The 26515-nt window shown below is 48.6% G+C and overlaps 1 protein-coding gene across 1 annotated transcript; it reads right to left on the bottom strand.

Annotated features, from left to right (window-relative positions):
* Window positions 1–3261: 3261 nt before the first annotated feature.
* Window positions 3262–5863, bottom strand: LOC125551269 (vacuolar protein sorting-associated protein 2 homolog 1). The gene is made up of 5 exons (XM_048714439.1): window positions 5573–5863; window positions 4782–4912; window positions 4102–4206; window positions 3685–3945; window positions 3262–3579 (listed from the first exon to the last, which is right to left on the bottom strand). Exons 1-5 carry the CDS (start codon window positions 5607–5609, stop codon window positions 3439–3441), a joined length of 675 nt encoding a protein of 224 aa, XP_048570396.1. The 5' UTR covers window positions 5610–5863; the 3' UTR covers window positions 3262–3438.
* Window positions 5864–26515: the final 20652 nt, after the last annotated feature.

Raw genomic sequence — 26515 nt, forward strand, 5'->3', positions numbered from 1 at the left:
TCCAGAACTAAGCCAAATCACATCAACAATGTAAATCGAACAGTATAACTTACCCCATGCTTCTGGCACTTATAAAACACCCATCTGTCGTGCTTCTCTGTGGTGGAGATGTACATGCGCACCTTCTCCTTGCAGGTCGGGCAGCGGGCCAGCGGCAGCGCTAGTGCATGGCGGCGAACAACAGAGGAGGAGGAGCTGGCGGCAGACATGACCACCAGAGGGCAAGGAACTGCCCTCCTCGACGGCGGCGGCGAGGTGTGGCGAAGCAGAGCGACGAGACGGCGGCGCAGCAGAGCGACGGGGGGGAGGCAGAACGACGGGAGGGATTTGACGGGGACGAGCTGCGGGTTAGGGATTTGAGGATGGGGCATTTGGCTCTTTTACAAAAAAAAACTCCATGCAAATTTGACCGAATCCAAATGAACTACATGGCGGTCAATAGTTGATCAAACCCACCACCTACCCACCGTGTACGTGCTACAGTGATCGTATTTTCATGTCACATCGTATTAAGTGACCGTATCGAGCGTATTCCTAAGTTCAGTGACCGTATTGTGCTTCGGTCGCAACTATAGTGACCATGAGTGTGTTTATCTCAAAGAACAAATACGGAGAGTGCTATGGCATCTGTTGGAGTTGGATTGGAGTTGGAGCACGAAGTACGCACTACTTGTCCATCGGCAACGCGCAGTTGATGGATCCATTTGTTCTTGTAATTACCGCCGCACCACCCTTAAGTAGTAACCGTACCACACATAATTATAGGTTTGCTTGTTAATCTCGTAGCATAGCATAGCATAGCCGTGTCGACTTATTCCATGGCCACGCCTAGCAGCGACCACACGTACGGCCAGCAGCAACCCAACTCCGACGACGGCTGGTTGGAGCGACGCACGATGGCGTCCATCATCCTCGTGGGATTCCTGCTCATCGTGGTGCTAGCCAAGGCGATCCACAGGTTGTGCTCGCACCTGCAGGTGCAGGAGAGGCCGGAAGGGATCCGTGGTCCGGCCCCGAGCAACGCCGGTGCTGATCCTGCTCAGGTGCTGAAGAAGGTGCATGCGGCCGGGCCGGTGGTGTGCGTGTACCGGAGGAGCGACGGGTGGCAGGAGGCCATGTGCCCGGTGTGCCTGTCGGACTTCGCGGACGGCGAGGCCGTGAGCGTGCTGCCGGCGTGCATGCACTACTTCCACGCCGCGTGCGTCGGCGAGTGGATGCGCGCGCGCGCCACCTGCCCGCTCTGCCGCTCCGAGCCGGAATCCGGTGTCATCTGAGTGACACCACGTACATGAATGCAGTTCCCCCTGAACCACCTGGACCGCGTCACACGAACGACACGCCCGGCGCGCGGTGAGCGCAGGTCGCCGTGCACGCATTGCGCGATTGCTGTCTTTTCTCCCCCTGTAATCTGTTCCTCCCGTGTAATGTAATTGTATATATACACCAGTAACAACACAGCACCATGAATATGTGACCATCGTAACATGTGCCTCGAGTTCATTCTCTAGTTTAGTAACTGGTGCCTGAGAAACGTCGTGACGTGCAGGCTTCATTTTATTTTTCCGACGTTGAAATTACCAAAGAACAAGGCGACTCAACAAGAGCAATTCCGACGACGCGAGCTATATATGAACGTCGTGCGTGCAAGTCTGCTTGTGCTACTACTATATGTTACTACACCAGAGCAGAATATCCATCACATGAGATGAGATCAATATAAATGCTTTGCGTATGTAACTAGCCTTCTCATCGTAGCTAGTTTTTGACTGGCCGGATCCGACAAACTAAGAAACGGAGAGCGTTACATCACTCGATCTCGACGGATGGTGCCGATTATAACAAGTCGCCAGCCTCGTAGCCATCGTTACTCTTCCATTAAGTACCGCGTACGTGTTAATCACCGCACGCCACATGATCGATCGGCTTAGGCTATTTAGTCTCGCAAATTAACCAAAGCAGCCAGCGGCCTTCTCGTCGGTCGTCGATCGATGTCCTCCAACGCCTACTCCGGCCCCGGTGATGACGGCGCGACGCCCTACACGGCCGGGGTCGCCGTCGTCGTCAGCGTGCTCTTCGTCCTCGCGCTCGTCAGGCTGGCCCGCTACATCCTAGGCCCGCCCAGTGACAGTGAGGCGCAGCAGCAGCCAGCCCAGGGCCGCGGTGACGGCGAGCCTCTGGCGGAGGTGGCCGTGGAGGTGCGGTCGGTGGAGGCGGTGGTGTGCGCGTACCGGAGGGGAGACGGGTGGCGGGAGGCCACGTGCCCCGTGTGCCTGTCCGATTTCGCCGACGGCGAGACCGTCAGGGTGCTGCCGGCATGCATGCACTACTTCCATGCAGCTTGCGTCGGCGAGTGGCTGCGCCGCAACACCACCTGTCCGGTCTGCCGCACCGCACCACCGCCGCCATCACCAGCAAGGTCTCCGGTCAAGGCCACCTCCACGGAGTGACGGCAGTCGTTGTGTGTTTGCTTCGAGTGCAAGTAGAGAAACCAGTTTGAAAATTGTCTGTTTAATGAGGATTTATGAATTCTTACTTGTGATACACCATGATGCCGAGTAACGCTACATTCACAGATCATTACAAGGATTTTACAGGGTCGTTATGACTTGGCAGATGGTGATTGGTTCAAGAGGGAGGGAGGAGCCCCACCCACCTAAAAATTAGAGGGGGCGGAGAGAATTAGAGGAAGGAGCCCATGAACTCCGGTCCGTGGGATTAGCAATTTCGCCCTGATTGCCATTTATCGCTCGCCTCATTAGAACTCATGGCCAACAAAATAAGGAAGATGAGTAATACTCCCTCTCTAAAGAAATATAAAAGCGTTTAGGGGATAACGATTTGTGGCTCTCGGGTGCCACACACTGACACACCCTATATGAATATAGCACTAGAAAACGTATTAAGAATATTTTTTTTGAGATTTTGGGATATAAAACGCGGGTGCCTGTTGTACACACGGGTTCAGTTTCGTGAGGAATGGGTGACCGTGATAATGCCAGTAAAAAAGACAAAAAATTTGTATGTGTAGAAAAAAAAACTAAATGTAACGTATGTCGGGATGTAATTCCTACGTCACTCAGATTTCATATTCCAAAATTCCAGATTTTTTTGAAATTTCCTGATATTTTTTTAAAATGCTATTTTCATATAGGGGTGTGTTGCACCCGAGAGCTGCAATGCATTTTCCACCGTTTAGGTCACTACTTTCCTGGTATTTCATCTCAATGTTCAGAATCATGACGAGATAGAGGCAAATGGAGCTAGAAAGACCAAGCCTAGTATGTGATTTATTGAAAATATGATGATATGTCTATATACAGATGGTCAATGCCAAACACACTGCAAATGATACGTCAATAGATTTGCCGGAGTGGCATTTATGGTACAAAACTACAGACAGAGAATTGCGGGCGTGGACAATCCGTCAGAGTCCAGTGCTCACATCTTCCTCAGGTTATCAAGCCGTGCCTGCAAGTCATCATCTATTCCACCGTCCATCCCGCCCGCAGCTTCAGCTTGAACAGGCGCTTTTCCCGCTGCAACCGGCATGGCGACTGCAGTAGCCGGGGCCTTGACAAGCTGGGTTCGGAGCAAAATATCAATGTCACTCGTATCCCACTGTCTCATCCTTGTGTTTCAATCTCTATGATAGAATCAACACGAAAATACAGGGATAAATCTTACCTCAGAGTTGATGTCGATGCCGATTTCATCGAGGACCTGGCTAACTAGCTCTTCTGTTTCTTCCTCCTCCTCATCACCCTCCAAGGCATCGTCGATGGCATCACCCATAACCTCGCTGACCATTTCCATCTTCTCATTTTGCATCTCAAAGTCCCGCATTATCTTCTGGAGTGCTGGTAGATTCATCTGCCTGTTCATCTGTGACATGGCTTTTGTGACGCCCTTCATGGCTTCTCCCATTGCTTGTGTTGATTTCAGGGTCTATAAAAATTTAGCACGCGAACGTCAGCAGCAATGAGAAAAACAGAGTTTCCACAATATAATGAAGCCTACTGTCGCTTGACCTCATCACATTGTAGAATGTGCACATATCTAAATGTATGAAATATACAGCGTCTGCTTGGATTACAACGCTACCTGAATACGAAGAGATACACCTTGCAACTGGGACTTCAGGGCATAAAATTTCGTGATCTGATGCCTTGTGCGAATAAGGTCCTTGGCCATAACTTTTACAGCTCCCTGAGAACAATGTCCATCAAATCAAAACACGTTCTGTTAACTTGCAAAGCCTATTGCCTAAAATATGAACAATTTAACACAGAAAAAAACTTAAGTGGCAGACATACATCCTATGACCTACAAATTTAAGATTCCCATCACAAAATTGGCTTATCCTATTCAGGAGACATCAACATAAAACTTTGTGTCTGAAATAGATAAATCAACATGACTGAATTAATGCTGTGTGCATGAAGACACGATTTCCTATTGTATCATGGAACAATCAAGCCCGAGGATAATGGCACACCATATTTCAATTAACTTACCAACAAAGAATGAATTACAGTGACAGCTTAAAACTATGGCAGTAGCAGGGAAGCGTGTTCGTATGATGTTCAATGCTTGCAAGATTGTGCTAAGATAAAAAAGAATAATTGTATCATCTAGGTTCCCTGCAATGCCACTTTGCTGAGTAGTTGGTATTTCTTATGCTACCACAGATGCAGATTGCAAGTTAATCTTCATAGTTTTATGGAGGTCGGTTATAAATGAGCAATAGAACACGAGAGATTTTGCAGTTTCAGTGTACATACCATCTGTCCTTGCTTGGCCACCTTCTTGATCTCAGCGATGAGCTTCTTCTCCTGAGTCTGCAGGCCCTGCCTCTCCCTCTCGATCTCCCTGATGGACTTATCTAGCATACGTTTGTTCTCCCGCAGCAGCTCTGCCATCAACGAAACAAAAGAACAATGTCAGCTCTTTCTGGCATAAAACCCAGGGGAGCTAACCTCCAACGTTGTCTTGTGTCCCCCATATTCCGAAGTCTTGGGGAAATCAACACCAAAGTAAATAGGTAGCAGTAGCATTACAATTTAGAGGGGCCCAGTTTCTTAAGTTATTTGGTTTCTTCAGCAAATCAAGTAGAGAATTTACAGGAACAAGTAGAATCAAGTAACTCCAAACCAATATTCATGTCCCTTGCATTGCTTGCTTGTTAACGGCGTCCCATTGGACAGTAACAGGTGAAAACTGAACACAAACCTAGACAAGATTATAACAGCTAAAGAGGAGAAGAAGATTCCCCCACAGGTTAGGTTTCTCTTGCATCCTGGTAGCGCAGTACTCAACCAAGTCAATAAAGATACTAGTACTACAATTTGCACATGAGGTTCCCGCCAGAGCTAGGGTTTGGTGGAAGCACCCGAGCGAGATTAACGCCATAGCAAACTTCTATTTTGGATGAGGCACAGGCGGGCCGATTGCTTGTCCACAACAAGGTAAAAGGGCGTGGAATTTGCTGGTCCCTCCGGATTGGTAGCACAGGAAAACAAGTAGGATCACGAAATCCAGGAGGAGGAGGAGGGGGAGGGGGAGAGATACGAACCAGCTGGGGTCTTCCGCTTGCCGAAGAGGAAGCTCATGGCGGCGGGCGGAGGTCGGATCCGGCCGGCCGGCTGCTTGGATTGGGCTGGACTGTGAGTCCCACGGATCGATCTGGATGTTCCCCTCCCTCTTCTTGCGCGTCGGATGGTGGAGGATTAGATACGGCGGAGAGGAGATGAGTGTTGAGCTGTTGACGCGGATTGGTTTTGGTGGGTTAGTTGATTCGTCAGCAAGGCATCCCGATATTGGGTTGGGTTCGTTGCTGATACCGTGTCCACGCGGTTTGAGATTGGAAGCTTCCCTGCTTTATTCTTTCCTCTAGTCAGCTAGACAGGTTACCGCTGAGATTACTGTAAAAAATAATTACTCCACTGCTTGGGTGATTCCCCCGTCAATGTTCCTTCAATGTCTTCCATCCCAAACCCTAAAAGCAACTCCAATGCGCCGACTCAAACGGACGGCGCTTTTGTTCGTTTTTTGTCCGTTTGGGTCGGCCGCCCGCCCGACGTCCGCTTGGTTTGAGATTTGGGTCCACAATGTACTCAACGCGCCGATCCATATGTGCCGGCGTGGCCGGCTGGCCGCCCTTTTTATCATATAGCATAAAATTTACATTGTTTCACACATAATTTTTGCATTATTTCAAAAGCAAACATATAGTCCACAACCAAATAAATAGCATAGTTTCCACACAAAAAAATAGCATAGTTTTACAAGCCGAATAAAAGTAAAAATGTCTCACATAGTTTTGCAAGCCGAATTGGTTGCCAACGTGAGCCCACATATGCTCAACTAAATCATTTTGCACTTGCATGTGAGTTTCCCAATCACGCATGTCATGATGAAATTGGATGAACTGTTCAAACGTTGCTGCTCCTCCATGCTCAGGCACAACATTCTCACCCTGAAACTAAAACCCTTGATCGTATAGACGTTCCGAACACTCATCTTCTACGATCATATTGTGCATGATCACACAAGCAATCATCACCTCCCATAGTCCCACGAATTTGTTGTGTCAAAGTAGTCCTTCCAAAGAAGGAAATGCTCGCTCTCTCGATTGCGATTCAACACCGGAAGGTGGCCCAGAATGGAGCCACGAAACGTCGGGCGCTGGCTAATGAGGTGGTGATGGACCAACACGGCAGCTAAAATCTCCTCCTCGTCATCGGACGACGAATCGTTAGAGTCACAAAGAAAATTGTGAAAAAAGAACTCGTCGGCGGAGTCCATTTTGTACCTTGGCAAACTGTCGAACAGCTTGCAGGCGTCAACGAAGGAGACGGCCGGCGAAGGGAGTCGCGGCGCACACGGACCAGCTAGCAGCCCTGCCGGCATCCGACGAGCGTGCCGGTGAGGATCTGGCCGGGGCGGCGAGGCGGCTTCTTGGTCGCGGTGTGTCGGGGGAGCGAAGGTGGGAAGCTTTCGGTTCCCCGGTGGCAAGACGGCGGTGGCGGATGACGTGGGAGGTGGTGGCGTTGCGAAGGGGATGTTGCGGTGCCGGCAGCTGGCAGAGTCACCGGAAAAATTGGGCGGCGGCGGCGACGACGAAGGAGGCAGGCTAGGGTTTGTTGTTGGATTGGGAGAGGATGGCCAATGTGCCACCGACCAGCGGTCCAGGGGGAGGAGTAGGCAGGCGCGCGCGTCCGTCTCATGTCCGCGTAGACACAAATCCGGCTCACATAATGGGCCGGAAATGGGTCGGCAGGCGGACGAAAAGCGGACGCGCGTCCGTTTGGGTCGGCGCGTTGGGCCTTCTTTTCTGTCTGCACCGACCCAAACGGACGCTCGCGGACGAAATGGGCCACCCCGTTGGAGTTGCTCTAATTGACACCTAAATTTCCTTCGTGCCGCCTCTCGATCACCTTCCTCTCTTCCATCTACCGACCTCGTAGGCGGCCAATAGAGTGAGGGCACGTCCCTTTTGTTAACTTTACTTCAAGTGTGTCATTATTTACCTTAGATTTTGGTTCTCTCATGGCATTGATGAGGTAATGGCAACAATAACGTGTTGTAATAAGATCGTTTTGGTGTGTCCTTACCTCGACGACATTTGATATGGTGTTGGAAAAGAACCTGTGAGGATAAGTTTTGTTAGATCTGCACTTCAGATCTTGAAAGTTGGTGTGTCAACTAGGGAAGTCACTTGGTTGGTTTTTGACACAACGACTTCAATCTCTTCTTTTTATTATTTTGTTTGGTGGTAAGATCAGTTTCTCTACCCCCTATGGATTTGTTGTGAATGATTTCAAGCCTACACTAATTGGGGTGATTCCCTAGCCAATGTTCTTTAAGGGTTACTACATCTCGTTGCTAGCGACGGGTGGCTATTGCGGTATTCAAAGCCTTGGATATCAAGGGTGTTTGCAAGTATCACTTTCTATTGCGGTCCCTGTCTTCTTTTTAAAAGCGATATATTTCTCTTATTGTCTGTGCAGTGCAAATTTCAAACAGGTATTGGTCGGTGAAAACGAGAACACAACCATAAAAGTTCTTGATGTATTTGAAGAAAATATGCCCTAGAGGCAATAATAAAGTTGTTATTTTATATTTCCTTATTCATGAGAAAGGTTTATTACTCATGCTAGAATTGTATTGATCGGAAACCTAAATACATGTGTGAATACATAAACAAATACCGTGTCCCTAGTAAGCCTCTACTAGACTAGCTCATTGATCAAAGATGGTTAAGGTTTCCTAACCATAGACATGTGTTGTCATTTGATAACGGGATCATATCATTAGGAGAATGATGTGATGGGCAAGACCCATCCATTAGCTTAGCATAATGATCATTCAGTTTTATTGCTATTGCTTTCTTCATGTCAAATACATATTCCTTCTACTATGAGATTATGCAACTCCCGGATACCGGAGGAATACCTTGTGTGCTATCAAACGTCACAACGTTACTGGGTGATCATAAAGATGATCTACAGGTATCTCCGAAGGTGTTTGTTGAGTTGGCATAGATCGAGATTAGGATTTGTCACTCCGAGTATCGGAGAGGTATCTCTGGGCCCTCTCGGTAATACACATCATAAGCTTGCAAGAAAATGACTAAGGAGTTAGTCACGAGGTGATGTATTACAGAACGAGTAAAGAGACTTGCTGGTAACGAGATTGAACTAGGTATGAAGATACCGACGATCGAATCTCGGGCAAGTAACATACTGATGGACAAAGGGAGTTACGTATGTTGTCATAACGTTCGACCGATAAAGATATTCGTAGAATATGTAGGAGACAATATGGGCATGCAGGTTCTGCTATTGGTTATTGATCGGAGAGGTGTCTCGGTCATGTCTACATAGTTCTTGAACTCGTAGGGTCCGCACGCTCAACGTTCCTTGATGATATAGTGTTATATGAGTTATATGTTTTGGTGATCGAATGTTGTTCGGAGTCCCGGATGAGATCACGGACATGACTAGGAGTCTCAAAATGGTCGAGAGGTAAAGATTTATATATAGGACGATGGTATTTGGACACCGAAAGTGTTTCGGGACGTACCGGGAAGGAATCGGGTCACCGGAAGGGGTTCCGGGCACCCCCGGCAAGTTATGGGCCTTATAGGCCAAAGGAGGGGACAGACCAGCCCACAAGGGGGCTGGTGCGCCCCCTCCCTTGTTTGTCCAGCCCTAGGGAAGGAAAAAGGGGGAGGGCTCGCCCCTCCTGCCTTTCCCTCTCATGGGAGAAAGGAAAGGGGGGCACCCTCTGCTGCCTTTCCCCGCACTCCAAACAAGGAAAGGGGCGCGCGGCTTGGGAGGGACCCCAAGTAGGATTCCTCCTACTTGGGCGCCTCCTTTGGCTTCTCCTCCCTCCCTCCCACCTATATATATGTGGGGAGGGGCGCCAGACAAGATACAACATTGTCTTAGCCATGTGCGGTGCCCCCGTCCACCATTTACTCCCTCGATCATATTTTCGTAGTGCTTAGGCGAAGCCCTGCGGAGATCACATCACCATCATCGTCACCACGCCGTCATGCTGCCGAAACTCATCTACTACTTTGCCCGTCTTGCTGGATCAAGAAGGCGAGGACATCACTGAGCTGAACGTGTGCTGAATGCGGAGGTGTCGTACGTTCGGTACTTGATCGATTGGATCGCGAAGAAGTTCGGCTACATCAACCGCGTTGTCTAACGCTTCCGCTTACGGTCTACGAGGGTACGTAGACACACTCTCCCCCTCATTGCTATGCATCTCAATGGATAGATCTTGCGTGTGCGTATATATTTTTTGTTTTTCATGCAACGTTTCCCAATAGTGGTATCCGAGCCAGGTCTATGCGTTGATGATATGCACGAGTAGAACACAAAGAGTTGTGGGTGGTGATAGTCATACTGCTTACCACCAACGTCTTATTTTGATTCGACGGTATTGTCGGATGAAGCGGCCGGACCAACCTTACATGTCCACGCACATGAGACCGGTTCCACCGACAGACATGCAACTAGTTTTGCATAAAGGTGACTGGCGGGTGTCTGTTTCTCCTATTTTAGTTGAATCGAATTTGACTGCGGCCGGTCCTTGAAGAAGGTTAAAACAACAAACTTGATGAAACACCGTTGTGGTTTTATGCGTAGGTAAGAACGGTTGAGGGAGTCCTGGATTAGGGGGTCTCCGGACAGCCGGACTATATCCTTTGGCCGGACTATTGGACTATGAAGATACGAGATTGAAGACTTCGTCCCGTGTCCGGATGGGACTCTATTTGGCGTGGAAGGCAAGCTAGGCAATACGGATATGGATATCTCCTCCTTTGTAACCGACCTTGTGTAACCCTAGCCTCCTCCGGTGTCTATATAAACCGGAGGGTTTTAGTCCGTAGGACAACATACAATCATACCATAGGCTAGCTTCTAGGGTTTAGCCTCTCTGATCTCGTGGTAGATCAACTCTTGTACTACGCATATTATCAAGAATAATCAAGCAGGACGTAGGGTTTTACCTCCATCAAGAGGGGCCGAACCTGGGTAAAACATCGTGTCCCCTGCCTCCTGTTACCATCCGCCTTGGACGCACAGTTCGGGACCCCCTACCCGAGATCCTCCGGTTTTGACACCGACATTGGTGATTTCATTGAGAGTTCCTCTGTATCGTCACCGTTAGGCTTGATGGCTCCTTCGATCATCGATAGCGATGCAGTCCAGGGTGAGACTTTTCTCCCTGGACAGATCTTTGTATTCGGCGGCTTCGCACTGTGGGCCAACTCGCTTGGCCATCTGGAGCAGATCGACAGTTACGCCCCTGGCCACCAGGTCAGGTTTGGAAGCTTGAACTACATGGCCGACATCCGCGGAGACTTGATCTTCGACGGATTCGAGCCCCTGCTGAGTGCGCCACACGGTCACGATGAGCATGATTTAGCTCTACCATCGGACAGTGTTCAGGAGATCGCACCGGCAACCGCTCAGACCCTCAATTCGGAGCCAATCGCGCCATCCATGGACAGGTGGATAGACCCCGCCACGGAGGCCGTACTCTCAGCAGCGATCGAGCCGAGTATCGACCTTACCCTTCACGGGAGCCGTGACACCGAACTACCGGATTCTTCCCCGGCCACGGACTCCGAACCGCCTGCGCCCGTGCCTATCGAATCCGACTGGGCGTTGATCATGGAGTTCACCTCCGCAGATATCTTTCAGCACTCGCCCTTCAGCGACATACTTAACTCATTAAGGTCTCTCTCCCTGTTAGGAGAGTCCTGGCCGAACTATGTTCGACAGGATTGGGATGCGGATGACGAAGAAATTCGCCGCCCACCCACCACCCACTTAGTAGCCACTGTCGACAATTTGACCGACATGCTCGACTTCGACTCCGAAGACATCGACGATATGGACGACGATGCGGGAGACGAAGAGCAACCACTGCCCACAGGGCACTGGATAGCCACCTCATCATATGATATATACATGGTGGACACACCCAAAGAAGGCAATGATGACGGGACAACGGAGGATGACCCCTCCAAAAAGCAAACCAAGCGCCGACGTCAGCGGCGCCGCTCTAAGTCTCGCCAAAGCAAAAGCGGTGACACCGGCACAGGAGATAATAGCACTTCGGACAGTGCCGAAGACGACAACAATCCCCTCCAGCAAGATTTAGAGCAGGAGGATGGAGAAGCCAACCCTCCCGAGAGAGCGGCAGATGGAGAGGCGGAGAATGATAATTACATGCCTCCCTCCTAAGACGAGGCAAGCCTCGACGATGATGAATTTGTCGTGCTGGAGGATCCCGTCGAGCAAGAGCGCTTCAAGCGCCGGCTTATAGCCACGGCAAATAGCCTTAAGAAAAAGCAGCAGCAGCTTCAAGCTGATCAAGATTTGCTAGCTGACAGATGGACTGAAGTCCTTGCAGCCGAGGAATATGAACTCGAACGCCCCTCCAAGAGTTACCCAAAGCATAGGTTGCTACCCCGACTGGAGGAGGAAGCATTCAAACCTACACCTCCAGCATATGATGCGGCTGATCGGCCACCTCGTGGTCGCGACAGAGAGGCATTTCAGCCAAAAACTCAGCCCGCACCCCGAGGCCACTCAAATAAAAATGACAAGGCACGGGGAAACACGCTAGACCCGCGAGACGTATTGGAGGACAAAGCAAAACACGCAAGATTGATCTAGGGATCACGAGGGCGCGCCACCACGCGAGACGATAACCGTCACGCCGGATACAGTAAAAGTAAATCCGGCCGGGCCGAACACATCGGACAAGACTCATTCGAGCTGCGTTGCGACATAGCCCACTACAGAGGCGCCGCACACCCCATATGCTTCACAGACGAAGTAATGGGTCACCAAATCCCAGAGGGTTTCAAACCTGTAAATATTGAATCATACGACGGCACAACAGATCCTGCGGTATGGATCAAGGACTTCCTCCTGCACATCCACATGGCCCGTGGTGACGATCTACACGCCATCAAATACCTCCCACTCAAGCTCAAAGGACCAGTTCGGCATTGGCTCAACAGCCTGCCAGCAGAATCCATTAGTTGTTGGGAAAATTTGGAAGCCGCATTCCTCGAAAACTTCTAGGGCACTTATGTGCGACCACCAGATGCCGATGACTTGAGCCACATAATTCAGCAGCCAAAGGAATCGACCAGGCAATTCTGGACATGGTTCCTGACAAAGAAAAATCAAATCGTCGACTGTCCGGATGCAGAGGCCCTATTAGCTTTTAAGCACAACATCTGCGACGAGTGGCTCGCCCGGCACCTTGGCCAGGAAAAGCCGAAATCTATGGCAGCCCTCACAACACTCATGACCCGCTTTTGCACGGGAGAAGACAGCTGGCTGGCTCGCAGCAATAATATATCAAAGAACCATGGTACTTCGGATACCAAGGATGGCAATGGCAGGTCACGTCGCAACAAACACAAGCGCCACATCAACAACGACAATACCGGGGATACGACAGTCAATGCCGGATCCAAAGGCTCTAAACCCGGTCAGCGGAAAAAGCCATTCAAAAGAAGCACTCCGGGACCGTCCAGTTTGGACTGAATACTCGATCGATCATGCCAAATACATGGCACCCCCGACAAGCCAGCCAACCACACCAACAGGGAATGTTGGGTGTTCAAGCAGGCCGGCAAGTTAAATGCCGAAAACAAAGATAAGGGGTCACATAGTGATGATGAGGAGGAGCCCCGGCAGCCAAACACTGGAGGACAGAAGAGGTTCCCCCCACAAGTGCGGACGGTGAACATGATATACGCAACCCACATCCCCAAGAGGGAGCGGAAGTGTGCGTTAAGGGATGTATATGCGTTGGAGCCAGTCGCCCCAAAGTTCAACCCATGGTCCTCCTGTCCGATCACAGGGACCATCGTACTAGTATCCGTCATGGCAGATTCGCCGCACTGGTCCTAGACCCAATCATCAACGGATTTCACCTCACTCGAGTCCTTATGGACGGCGGCAGCAGGCTGAACCTGCTTTATCAGGACACAGTGCACAAAATGGGTATAGACCCTTCAAGGATCAAACCCACAAAAACGACCTTCAAAGGCGTCATACCAGGTGTAGAGGCCCATTGCATAGGCTCAGTCACACTGGAAGTGGTCTTTGGATCCCCGGATAACTTCCGGAGCAAGGAGTTAATCTTCGATATAGTCCCGTTCCGCAGTGGTTATCATGCACTGCTCGGCGAACCGCATTTGCGAGATTCAACGCGGTACCACACTATGCATATCTCAAGCTCAAGATGCCAGGACCTCGGGGGGTCATCACAGTCAATGGAAACACAGAGCGCTCTCTCCGCACGGAGGAGCACACTGCGGCCCTCGCAGCAGAAGCGCAAAGCAGCCTCTTAAGGCAATCCACCAGTTCGGCGATTATGGACCCGGACACCTTCAAGCGCACTTGGAGTAATCGGCAACAAGACCGCCTGGCACATTCTGAGCTCGCATAGCAATGCGGCCCCCACCCCAGTCCCAGCCAAACGGCAAAATCTGTGCCACGCGTACATAATTACGCATTGAAAATACCATGGGCACAAGTGGGGAGGGGGCACGACTACGACACGCCCCAAGACGCGGCTCAACCGCACTAGGGGCTTCCCGCTTTGTTATTTTTCTTTCTTTCAGGACTTTAATCTCTGGAAGCCCCGTCCGGCAGTACGATTGCCGGACACACGATACAACAACCAAGGAGGCAGAAAGCTACATTGCATCAAGGAATTCCCAGGTGGTCTCTGATAACGAGTGAAATACCTGCTTTAAATATCATTCCTCAGCTTGCCCTTGGAGGGGACATGTCAAATAGTCCTACTTTTTGCTTATCGCACTACTTGTATCATTCTGCTTCGACGCACCTTTTTGAATAAACAATGCATAGCACTAGACTATTATCGCATTCTTCTTATATATATATATATTCGTTCATGAAATTAAGCACCCGCACACTCTGGTACGGCCAATATGCCAGGGGCTTAAGCGCACCCCATAATACGGCGTGAAAAGTCCGAACACTTTCGATAGTGCGGCACCCCGAACTTATAGCATTATATGCATCAGCTCCGAATCATGTCTTGGGTCAATAGTTGGGTTTGCCCGGCTCCCATGTTTTGGTACCTTATGTTCCGCTATATCGGCTAAGGTAGCACTGGGAGAACTACTGCGATTGTGCCCCGGTTCATCTGGGCTAAGCACCTTAGTAGAGAAAGCTAAAACTGACTGTCATGATAAGGCGAGAGCTGGTCACTGTTCGAGAGGTCTCGAGTCCCTAAAGACTTATGCCGCTTAGAGCGAGGAGTTGGCTTTGTCCGGCTTAAGGCGTGTATAGCGCCCCAAATTCAGCCTTCCGAATACTAGGGGCTTCGACAAAATTTAAAATTGTAGACTTCTATGGCTAAGTGAGAGTGATAAAGCATTATAGTCCGATTGCCTTGTTCGTTGTGCTGAGCACCTCCCTCGAAGGACCCAACAATGGGAAAAAAGAGTGCTCAAGTTTATCCCGAACACCCCAGCACTCGTGGCATGGGGGCAGAAGCCGACGATGGGCCATCTCTCAGATTTGATAAACAGCCGCACAGAAGGTAATATTTTAAATTGAAACAAGCGTTGCATAGCGCATATGAACAAGTTTTCATAATACAGGATCACACGAGCGAGTTCATTCAAATATTACATCCTTCGCACACTCATCCGCCACAAGACGGGCACCCTTCAGGACACCCTCATAATACATTTTGGGGTGGCGATGCTCCTTGCCCTGCGGCGTCCCCTCCTTCACCAGCTTCTCGTCGTCCATCTTGGCCCAGTGCACCTTCACATGGCAAAAGCCCGGCGTGCACCTTCGATGCAGACGGACCGCTTTATGACGTCCAGTCGTGGGCAGGCATCCACAAGCCGCCTCACCAGGCCGAAGTAGTTGTTGGGAAGGGAGTCGCCAGACCACATCTGGACCATAAGGCCCCTCATGGCCTGTTCGGCCGCCTTGTGTAGCTCGACCAGTTGCTTCAGATGGTCGCTCATAGGCATCGGGTGTTCGGTCCCAGTATACTGAGACCAGAACAACTTCTCCGTCGAGCTTCCCTCCTCGGCCTGGTAATATTTCACGGCATCCAACACGCTGCGGGGCAAATCTGCGAATGCTCCTGGAGAGCTCCGAACTCGGGTAAGTAACAAGTAATTTACTTTCACATGCTTGCTTTGCATATTGAATGCCTTACCCGCTGCTATGTGCCTCATCGCCTCAATCTCCTGGAGGGCCTTTTGGGCTTTGGCCTTGGCATGCTTTGTGCTCTCGAGGGCCGCGGCAAGCTCGGACTCTCGCGTCTTCGAGTCAAGCTCCAAAGTTGAAGGAAATATGCCCTAGAGGCAATAATAAAGTTATTATTTATTTCCTTATTTCATGACAAATGTTTCTTATTCATGATAGAATTGTATTAACCGGAAACATAATACACGTGTGAATACATAGACAAATAGAGTGTCACTAGTATGCCTCTACTTGATTAGCTCGTTGATCAAAGATGGTTAAGTTTCCTAACCATATACATGAGTTGTCATTTGATTAACGAGATCACATCATTAGGAGAATGATGTGATTAACTTGACCCATTCCGTTAGCTTAGCACTTGATCGTTTAGTTTGTTGATATTGCTTTCTTCATGACTTATACATGTTCCTATGACTATGAGATTATGCAACTCCCGTTTACCGGAGGAACACTTTGTGTGCCACCAAACGTCACAACGTAACTGGGTGATTATAAAGGTGCTCTACAGGTGTCTCCAAAGGTACTTGTTGGGTTGGCGTATTTCGAGGTTAGGATTTGTCACTCCGATTGTCGGAGAGGTATCTCTGGGCCCACTCGGTAATGCACATCACTATAAGCCTTGCAAGCATTGCAACTAATGAGTTAGTTGCGGGATGATGTATTACGAAACGAGTAAAGAGACTTGCCGGTAACGAGATTGGACTAGGTATTGAGATATCGACGATCGAATCTCGGGCAAGTAACATACCGATGACAAAGGGAACAATGTATGTTGTTATGCGGTCTGACCGATAAAGATCTTCGTAGAATATGTAGGAGCCAATATGGGCATCCAGGTCCCGCTATTGGTTATTGACCAGAGAGGTGTCTCGGTCATGTCTACATAGTTCTCGAACCCCTAGGGTCCGCACACTTAACGTTCGTTGACGATATAGTACTATATGAGTTATGTATGTTGATGACCGAATGTTGTTTGGAGTCCGGGATGGGATCACGGACATGACGAGGAACTCCGGAATGGTCTGGAGCTAAAGTTTGATATATGGGATAGTAGTGTTTGATCTCCGGAAGGGTTCCGGAATTCACCGGAAGGGGTTCCGGATGTTTCCCGAAATGTTTGGGCACGAGAACACTTTATCTGGGCCAAAGGGGAAAGCCCACGAGGCTTTTGGAAAGTGAAAAGGGAAGTTTTGCAGAGACCAGAGGCTAGACGCCAGGAACCCTGGCGTCTAGGGGGTAGACGCCGGGAACCCTGGCGTCTAGCCCTGGAGTCCGAGAAGGACTCTTGCCTTTCGGGTGAAACCGACTTTGAGGAGGCTTTTACTCCAAGTTTCGACCCCAAGGCTCAACATATAAATAGAGGGGTAGGGCTAGCACCAAACAGAGATCAAGAAACACCAAGCCGTGTGCCGGCAACCCCGTCCCCTCTAGTTTATCCTCCGTCATACTTTTCGTAGTGCTTAGGCGAAGCCCTGTGGAGATTGTTCTTCACCAACACCGTCACCACGCTGTCGTGCTGCCGGAACTCATCTACTACTTCGCCCCTCTTGCTGGATCGAGAAGGCGAGGACGTCACCGAGCCGAACGTGTGCAGAACTCAGAGGTGCCGTGCTTTTGGTACTTGGATCGATCAGACGTGAAGACGTATGACTACATCAACCGCGTTGATATAACACTTCCGCGAACGGTCTACGAGGGTACATAGACAACACTCTCCCCTCTCGTTGCTATGCATCACCATGATCATGCGTGTGTGTAGGAATTTTTTTGAAATTATTACGTTCCCCAATAGTGGCAGCCGAGCCTAGGTTTTATGCGTTGATGTTGTGCACGAGTAGAACACAAGTGAGTTGTGGGCGATGTAAGTCATACTGCTTACCAGCATGTCATACTTTGGTTCGGCGGTATTGTTGGATGAAGCGGCCCGGACCGACATTACGCGTACGCTTACGCGAGACTAGTTCTACCGACGTGCTTTGCACACAGGTGGCTAGCGGGTGTCAGTTTCTCCAACTTTATTTGAACCAAGTGTGGCTATGCCCGGTCCTTGCGAAGGTTAAAACAGCACCAACTTGACAAACTATCATTGTGGTTTTGATGCGTAGGTAAGAACGGTTCTTGCTTAAGCCCGTAGCAGCCACGTAAAACTTGCAACAACAAAGTAGAGGACGTCTAACTTGTTTTTGCAGGGCATGTTGTGATGTGATATGGTCAAGACATGATGCTAAATTTTATTGTATGAGATGATCATGTTTTGTAACCGAGTTATCGGCAACTGGTAGGAGCCATATGGTTGTCACTTTATTGTATGCAATGCAATTGCGCTGTAATGCTTTATTTTATCACTAAGCGGTAGCGATAGTCGTGGAAGCATAAGATTGGCGAGACGACAACGATGCTACGATGGTGATCAAGGTGTCGCGCCGGTGACGATGGTGATCATGACGGTGCTTCGGAGATGGAGATCACAAGCACAAGATGATGATGGCCATATCATATCACTTATATTGATTGAATGTGATGTTTATCTTTTATGCATCTTATCTTGCTTTGATTGATGGTAGCATTATAAGATGATCTCTCACTAAATATCAAGATAAAAGTGTTCTCCCTGAGTATGCACCTTTGCCAAAGTTCGTCGTGCCCAGACACCACGTGATGATCGGGTGTGATAAGCTCTACGTCCATCTACAACGGGTGCAAGCCAGTTTTTGCACACGCAGAATACTCAGGTTAAACTTGACGAGCCTAGCATATGCAGATATGGCCTCAGAACACTGAGACCGAAAGGTCGAGCGTGAATCATATAGTAGATATGATCAACATATTGATGTTCACCATTGAAAGCTACTCCATTTCACATGATGATCGGTTATGGTTTAGTTGATTTGGATCACGTGATCACTTAGAAGATTAGAGGGATGTCTTTCTAAGTGGGAGTTCTTAAGTAATATGATTAATTGAACTTAAATTTATCATGAACTTAGTACCTGATAGTATTTTGCTTGTCTATGTTGATTGTAGATAGATGGCCCGTGCTGTTGTTCCGTTGAATTTTAATGCGTTCCTTGAGAAAGCAAAGTTGAAAGATGATGGTAGCAATTACACGGACTGGGTCTGTAACTTGAGGATTATCCTCATTGCTGCACAGAAGAATTACATCATGGAAGCACCGCTAAGTGCCAAGCCTGCTGCAGGAGCAACACCAGATGTTATGAACATCTGGCAGAGCAAAGCTGATGACTACTCGATAGTTCAGTGTGCCATGCTTTACGGCTTAGAACCGGGTCTTCAATGATGTTTTGAACGTCATGGAGCATATGAGATGTTTCAGGAGTTGAAGTTAATATTTCAAGCAAATGCCCGGATTGAGAGATATAAAGTCTCCAATAAGTTCTATAGCTGCAAGATGGAGGAGAATAGTTCTGTCAGTGAACATATACTCAAAATGTCTGGGTATCATAATCACTTGACTCAACTGGGAGTTAATCTTCCTGTCGATAGTGTCATTGACAGAGTTCTTCAATCACTGCCACCAAGCTACAAGAGCTTCGTGATGAACTATAACATGCAAGGGATGGATAAGACGATTCCCGAGCTCTTCGCAATGCTAAAGGCTGCGAAGGTAGAAATCAAGAAGGAGCATCAAGTGTTGATGGTCAATAAGACCGCCAGTTTCAAGAAAAAGGGCAAAGGGAAGAAGAAGGGGAACTTCAAGAAGAACAACAAACAAGTTGCTGCTCAGGAGAAGAAACCCAAATCTGGACCTAAGCCTGAAACTGAGTGCTTCTACTGCAAGCAGACTGGACACTGGGAGCGGAACTGCCCCAAGTATTTGGCGGATAAGAAGGATGGCAAGGTGAACAAAGGGACTACGGATTAAGCGAACACTGGCAAAGGACGAGGTGACGATGCACGTGGGAAATGGTTCCAAAGTCGATGTGATCGCGGTCGGCACGCTACCTCTACATCTACCTTCGGGATTAGTTTTAGACCTAAATAATTATTATTTGGTGCCAGCGTTGAGCATGAACATTATATCTGGATCTTGTTTGATGCGAGACGGTTATTCATTTAAATCAGAGAATAATGGTTGTTCTATTTATATGAGTAATATCTTTTATGGTCATGCACCCTTGAAGAGTGGTCTATTTTTGATGAATCTCGATAGTAGTGATACACATATTCATAATGTTGAAGCCAAAAGATGCAGAGTTGATAATGATAGTGCAACTTATTTGTGGCACTGCCGTTTAGGTCATATCGGTGTAAAGCGCATGAAGAAACTCCATACTAATGGACTTTTGGAATCACTTGATTATGAATCACTTGGTACTTGCGAACCGTGCCTCATGGGCAAGATGACCAAAACACTATTCTCCGGTACTATGGAGAGAGCAACGCATTTGTTGGAAATCATACATACAGATGTATGTGGTCCGATGAATGTTGAGGCTCGTGGCAGATATCGTTATTTTCTCACCTTCACAGATGATTTAAGCAGATATGGGTATATCTACTTAATGAAACATAAATCTGAAACATTTGAAAAGTTCAAAGAATTTCAGAGTGAAGTTGAAAATCATCGTAACAAGAAAATAAAATTTCTACGATCTGATCGTGGAGGAGAATATTTGAGTTACGAGTTTGGTCTACATTTGAAACAAAGCGGAATAGTTTCGCAACTCATGCCACCCGGAACACCACAGCGTAATGGTGTGTCCGAACGTCGTAATCGTACCTTACTAGATATGGTGCGATCTATGATGTCTCCTATTGATTTACCGCTATCGTTTTGGGGTTATGCTTTAGAGACGGACGCATTCAAGTTAAATAGGGCACGATCGAAATCCGTTGAGACGACGCCTTATGAACTGTGGTTTGGCAAGAAACCAAAGTTGTCATTTCTTAAAGTTTGGGGCTACGATGCTTATGTGAAAAAGCTTCAACCTGATAAGCTCGAACCCAAATCGGAGAAATGTGTCTTCATAGGATACCCAAAGGAGACTGTTGGGTACACCTTCTATCACAGATCCGAAGGCAAGACATTCATTGCCAAGAATGGATCCTTTCTAGAGAAGGAGTTTCTCTCGAAAGAAGTGAGTGGGAGGAAAGTAGAACTTGATGAGGTAACTGTACCTGCTCCCTTATTGGAAAGTAGTTCATCACAGAAACCGGTTTCTGTGACACCTACACCAATTAGTGAGGAAGTTAATGATGATGATCATGGAACTTCAGATCAAGTTATTACTGAACCTCGTAGATCAACCAGAGTAAGATCCGCACCAGAGTGGTACGGTAATCCTGTTCTGGAAGTCATGCTACTAGATCATGATGAACCTACGAACTATGAAGAAGCGATGGTGAGCCCAGATTCCGCAAAATGGCTAGAAGCCATGAAATCTGAGATGGGATCCATGTATGAGAACAAAGTGTGGACTTTGGTTGACTTGCCCATTGATCGTCAAGCAATTGAGAATAAATGGATCTTCAAGAAGAAGACCGACGCTGACGGTAATGTTACTATCTACAAAGCTCGACTTGTTGCAAAAGGTTTTCGACAAGATCAAGGGATTGACTACGATGAGACCTTCTCACCCGTAGCAATGCTTAAGTCTGTCCGAATCATGTTAGCGATTACCGCATTTCATGATTATGAAATTTGGCAGATGGATGTCAAAACTGCATTCCTGAATGGATTTCTGGAAGAAGAGTTGTATATGATGCAACCGGAAGGTTTTGTCGATCCAAAGGGAGCTAACAAAGTGTGCAAGCTCCAGCAATCCATTTATGGACTGGTGCAAGCCTCTTGGAGTTTGAATAAACGCTTTGATAGTGTGATCAAAGCATTTGGTTTTGTACAGACTTTTGGAGAAGCCTGTATTTACAAGAAAGTGAGTGGGAGCTCTGTAGCATTTCTGATATTATATGTGGATGACATATTACTAATTGGAAATGATATAGAATTTCTGGATAGCATAAAGGGATACTTGAATAAAAGTTTTTCTATGAAAGACCTCGGTGAATCTGCTTACATATTGGGCATCAAGATCTATAGAGATAGATCAAGATGCTTAATTGGACTTTCACAAAGCACATACCTTGACAAAGTTTTGAAAAGGTTCAAAATGGATCAAGCAAAGAAAGGGTTCTTGCCTGTGTTACAAGGTGTGAAGTTGAGTAAGACTCAATGCCCGACCACTTCAGAAGATAGAGAGAAGATGAAAGATGTTCCCTATGCTTCAGCCATAGGCTCTATCATGTATGCAATGTTGTGTACCAGACCTGATGTGTGCCTTGCTATAAGTCTAGCAGGGAGGTACCAAAGTAATCCAGGAGTGGATCACTGGACAGCGGTCAAGAACATCCTGAAATACCTGAGAAGGACTAAGGATATGTTTCTCATTTATGGAGGTGACAAAGAGCTCATCGTAAATGGTTACGTTGACACAAGCTTTGACACTGATCCGGACGATTCTAAATCGCAAACCAGATACGTGTTTATATTAAACGGTGGAGCTGTTAGTTGGTGCAGTTCTAAACAAAGCGTCGTGGCGGGATCTATGTGTGAAGCGGAGTACATAGCTGCTTCCGAAGCAGCAAATGAAGGAGTCTGGATGAAGGAGTTCATATCCGATCTAGGTGTCATACCTAGTGCATCGGGTCCAATGAAAATCTTTTGTGACAATACTGGTGCAATTGCCTTGGCAAAGGAATCCAGATTTCACAAGAGAACCAAGCACATCAAGAGACTCTTCAATTCCATCCGGGATTTAGTCCAGGTGGGAGACATAGAAATTTGCAAGATACATACGGATCTGAATGTTGCAGACCCGTTGACTAAGCCTCTTCCACGAGCAAAACATGATTAGCACCAAGGCTCCATGGGTGTTAGAATCATTACCATGTAATCTAGATTATTGACTCTAGTGCAAGTGGGAGACTGAAGGAAATATGCCCTAGAGGCAATAATAAAGTTATTATTTATTTCCTTATTTCATGATAAATGTTTATTATTCATGCTAGAATTGTATTAAACGGAAACATAATACATGTGTGAATACATAGACAAACAGAGTGTCACTAGTATGCCTCTACTTGACTAGCTCGTTGATCAAAGATGGTTAAGTTTTCTAACCATATACATGAGTTGTCATTTGATTAACGGGATCACATCATTAGGAGAATGATGTGATTGACTTGACCCATTCCGTTAGCTTAGCACTTGATCGTTTAGTTTGTTGCTATTGCTTTCTTCACGACTTATACATGTTCCTATGTCTATGAGATTATGCAACTCCCGTTTACCGGAGGAACACTTTGTGTGCCACCAAATGTCACAACGTAACTGGGTGATTATAAAGGTGCTCTACAGGTGTCTCCAAAGGTACTTGTTGGGTTGGTGTATTTCGAGATTAGGATTTGTCACTCTGATTGTCGGAGAGGTATCTCTGGGCCCACTCGGTAATGCACATCACTATAAGCCTTGCAATCATTGCAACTAATGAGTTAGTTGCGGGATGATGTATTACGGAACGAGTAAAGAGACTTGCCGGTAACGAGATTGAACTAGGTATTGAGATACCGACGATCGAATCTCGGGCAAGTAACATACCGATGACAAAGGGAACAACGTATGTTGTTATGCGGTCTGACCGATAAAGATCTTCGTAGAATATGTAGGAGCCAATATGGGCATCCAGGTCCCACTATTGGTTATTGACCAGAGAGGTGTCTCGGTCATGTCTACATAGTTCTCGAACCCATAGGGTCCGCACGCTTAACGTTCGTTGACGATATAGTACTATATGAGTTATGTATGTTGATGACCGAATGTTGTTCGGAGTCCGGGATGGGATCACGGACATGACGAGGAACTCCGGAATGGTCCGGAGATAAAGTTTGATATATGGGATAGTAGTGTTTGATCTCCGGAAGGGTTCCGGAATTGACCGGAAGGGGTTCCGGATGTTTCCCGAAATGTTTGGGCACGAGAACACTTTATCTGGGCCAAAGGGGAAAGCCCACGAGGCTTTTGGAAAGTGAAAAAGGAAGTTTTGCGGAGACCAGAGGCTTGACGCCAGGAACCCTGGCGTCTAGCCCTGGAGTCCGAGAAGGACTCTTGCCTTTCGTGTGAAACCAACTTTGAGGAGGCTTTTACTCCAAGTTTCGACCCCAGGGCTCAACATATAAATAGAGGGGTAGGGCTAGCACCAAACAAAGATCAAGAAACACCAAGCCGTGTGCTGGCAACCCCGTCCCCTCTAGTTTATCCTCTGTCATAGTTTTCGTAGTGCTTAGGCGAAGCCCTGCGGAGATTGTTCTTCACCAACACCGCCACCACGCCGTCGTGCTGCCGGAACTCATCTACTACTTCGCCCCTCTTGCTAGATCGAGAAGGCGAGGACGTCACCGAGCCGAACGTGTGCAGAACTCGGAGGTGCCGTGCTTTCGGTACTTGGATCGGTCGGACGTGAAGACGTACGACTACATCAACCGCGTTGATATAACGCTTCTGCGAATGGTCTACGAGGGTACGTAGACAACACTCTCCCCTCTTGTTGCTATGCATCACCATGGTCATGCGTGTGCGTAGGAATTTTTTTTGAAATTACTACGTTCCCCAACAAAAGCCTCGTGCTTCTTCACGAGAGCCTGAGCTCTTGCTGCACCTCGCCCACCCGTGCCTCTTGTTTTTCCCGCTCGGTGCGCTCCTTGGCCGCTTTGTTTTCGGCCTCGGACATCGCTTGCTTTAGGGTCGCCACTTCGGTCGTGGCCCCTGGCACATCCATGATGATCCTGTCATTTCGCAATCGCATCATATATATGGACAAGGCATTACTTACCTTTGTTCTCCTGAGCTGCCTGTTGGCAAGGCCGAGCTCTTCCTCGGACCGCTCGACGTTCTACTTCAGTGCAGCGACCTCCGTAGTCAGTGCGACAGAGGTCAGCAGCGAAGCCTGCATATGCATATAGACATACTTATATTAGACTCCTGCAGATATTATTTGATCCTCTATTCGGCTTTTCTTTGTGAACGCCAAACAGAGCATCAGGGGCTACTGTCTATGCGGTAATATTTTTCCTATATTTTAAATACTTACCTCAAAGCCTGTTAGAAGGCTGGCACAGGCTTCAGTCAGTCCGCTCTTGGCGGACTGAACCTTCTTGATCACCGCACTCATAATAGTGCAGTGCTCTTCATCGATGGAAGCGCCGCGAAGCGCTCCCAGCAGTTCGTCCGGTGTCTCTAGATGGACAGAGGTCGCCGGCACAGGCGGCTTGCCCCTCTTGGAAGAGGGCCGCCGGCCCGAGTCCGGAACTACTGGAGGTTACAGCGTGGTGTCCGGCTGAGGGCCGGACTTGGAGCCCCTGGGAGCCTTGCTACCTTTGCTCCTGGAGTCCAGAAGGTCGCCTTGAGGCGCCTCCGGGACTGTCTCCCCCCGGCTCGGTGCCCCTTGAGACAATACCTCGGCATTGTCCGCAGGGCAAGGAGAAGAGGCGGGTGGAAGTGTATCACTATTCATGTCCGACGAGTCCAAGGAACCGTCCGACGATGATACGTCGATACGGGCTTGGGGCGGACTGCATAATCATATTCGACGTTAGGAGAAGCAGTGCAGCAAAAGTATGCTATGAGTTACTCTGGTATCCGAATACTTACGACTTCGCCAGGGGCTTGGCCCTGAGCAGCCACTCGTCTTCGCCGTCGGCGGCGGTGGTGGAACAGTCCGGAAGGAGAGTCCTTCCCTTCTTGGACCCTTCGGCCTCCCCGGTTGGGGCAGCCTTCCTTTTCTTGTATCCCCGGCTGGAGGGGGAGAATCTTCATCTTCCTCCTCCTCGTTTTCATGGGAGGAGTGTGCCTCGGAGTTATCAGACGATGAGTCCGATACCACCTGGCGCCGGGAACTCTTTCGGGTTCCCTTGGCCTTCTTCTTGGTCTTCTCCGGCACCTCATAAGGAGCCGGAGTCCGCATCTCCGTCAGGAGAGCGTCTGTGGGGTCTTCGAGCAGAGGGGCCGGACAGTTAATCTGCTCCAATGTCTCCACCCAGTCCTGTCGAAGGCATGGGAGCTCAGACCCCGCACATGGTTAAGCTATGGGAAATAAACACCCTACCAGATGTACATAACTTACCGGATTCGCAGGGCGCTTCGTGCTTAGCCCGCGGTCCTCGGTAAGAGAAGGAGGGACCTCGGCGCCCTTGAACAACACCCTCCAGACATCCTTATGCGTCGTGTCGAAGAGCTCGCTTAGAGTCTGGTGCTGGGCCGGGTCGAACTCCCATAAGTTGAAATCCCGTTGTTGACACGGGAGGATCCGGCGAAAGAGCATGACCTGGACTATGTTGACAAGCTTAAGTTTCTTGCTTATCATGTTCCGGATACACTTCTGGAGTCCGTCCAGCTCCACGGATGAACCCCAGGATAGGCCCTTCTCCTTCCAGGAAGTGATCCGCGTGGGGATTCTGGATCGAAACTCGGGGGCCGCCACCCAGTTGGTGTCGCGCGGCTCGGTGATGTAGAACCACCCCGATTGCCATCCCTTTATGGTCTCCACTAAGGAGCCCTCGAGCCATGTAACGTCGGGCATTTTGCCCACCATGGCTCCGCCGCATTCAGCTTGTTGGCCGCCAACCACCTTCGGCTTGATATTGAAGGTCTTCAACCATAGGCCGAAGTGGGGCCGGATGCGGAGAAAGGCCTC

Source organism: Triticum urartu, chromosome 4 (assembly GCF_003073215.2).
Source record: "Triticum urartu cultivar G1812 chromosome 4, Tu2.1, whole genome shotgun sequence".
Lineage (NCBI taxonomy): Eukaryota > Viridiplantae > Streptophyta > Magnoliopsida > Poales > Poaceae > Triticum > Triticum urartu.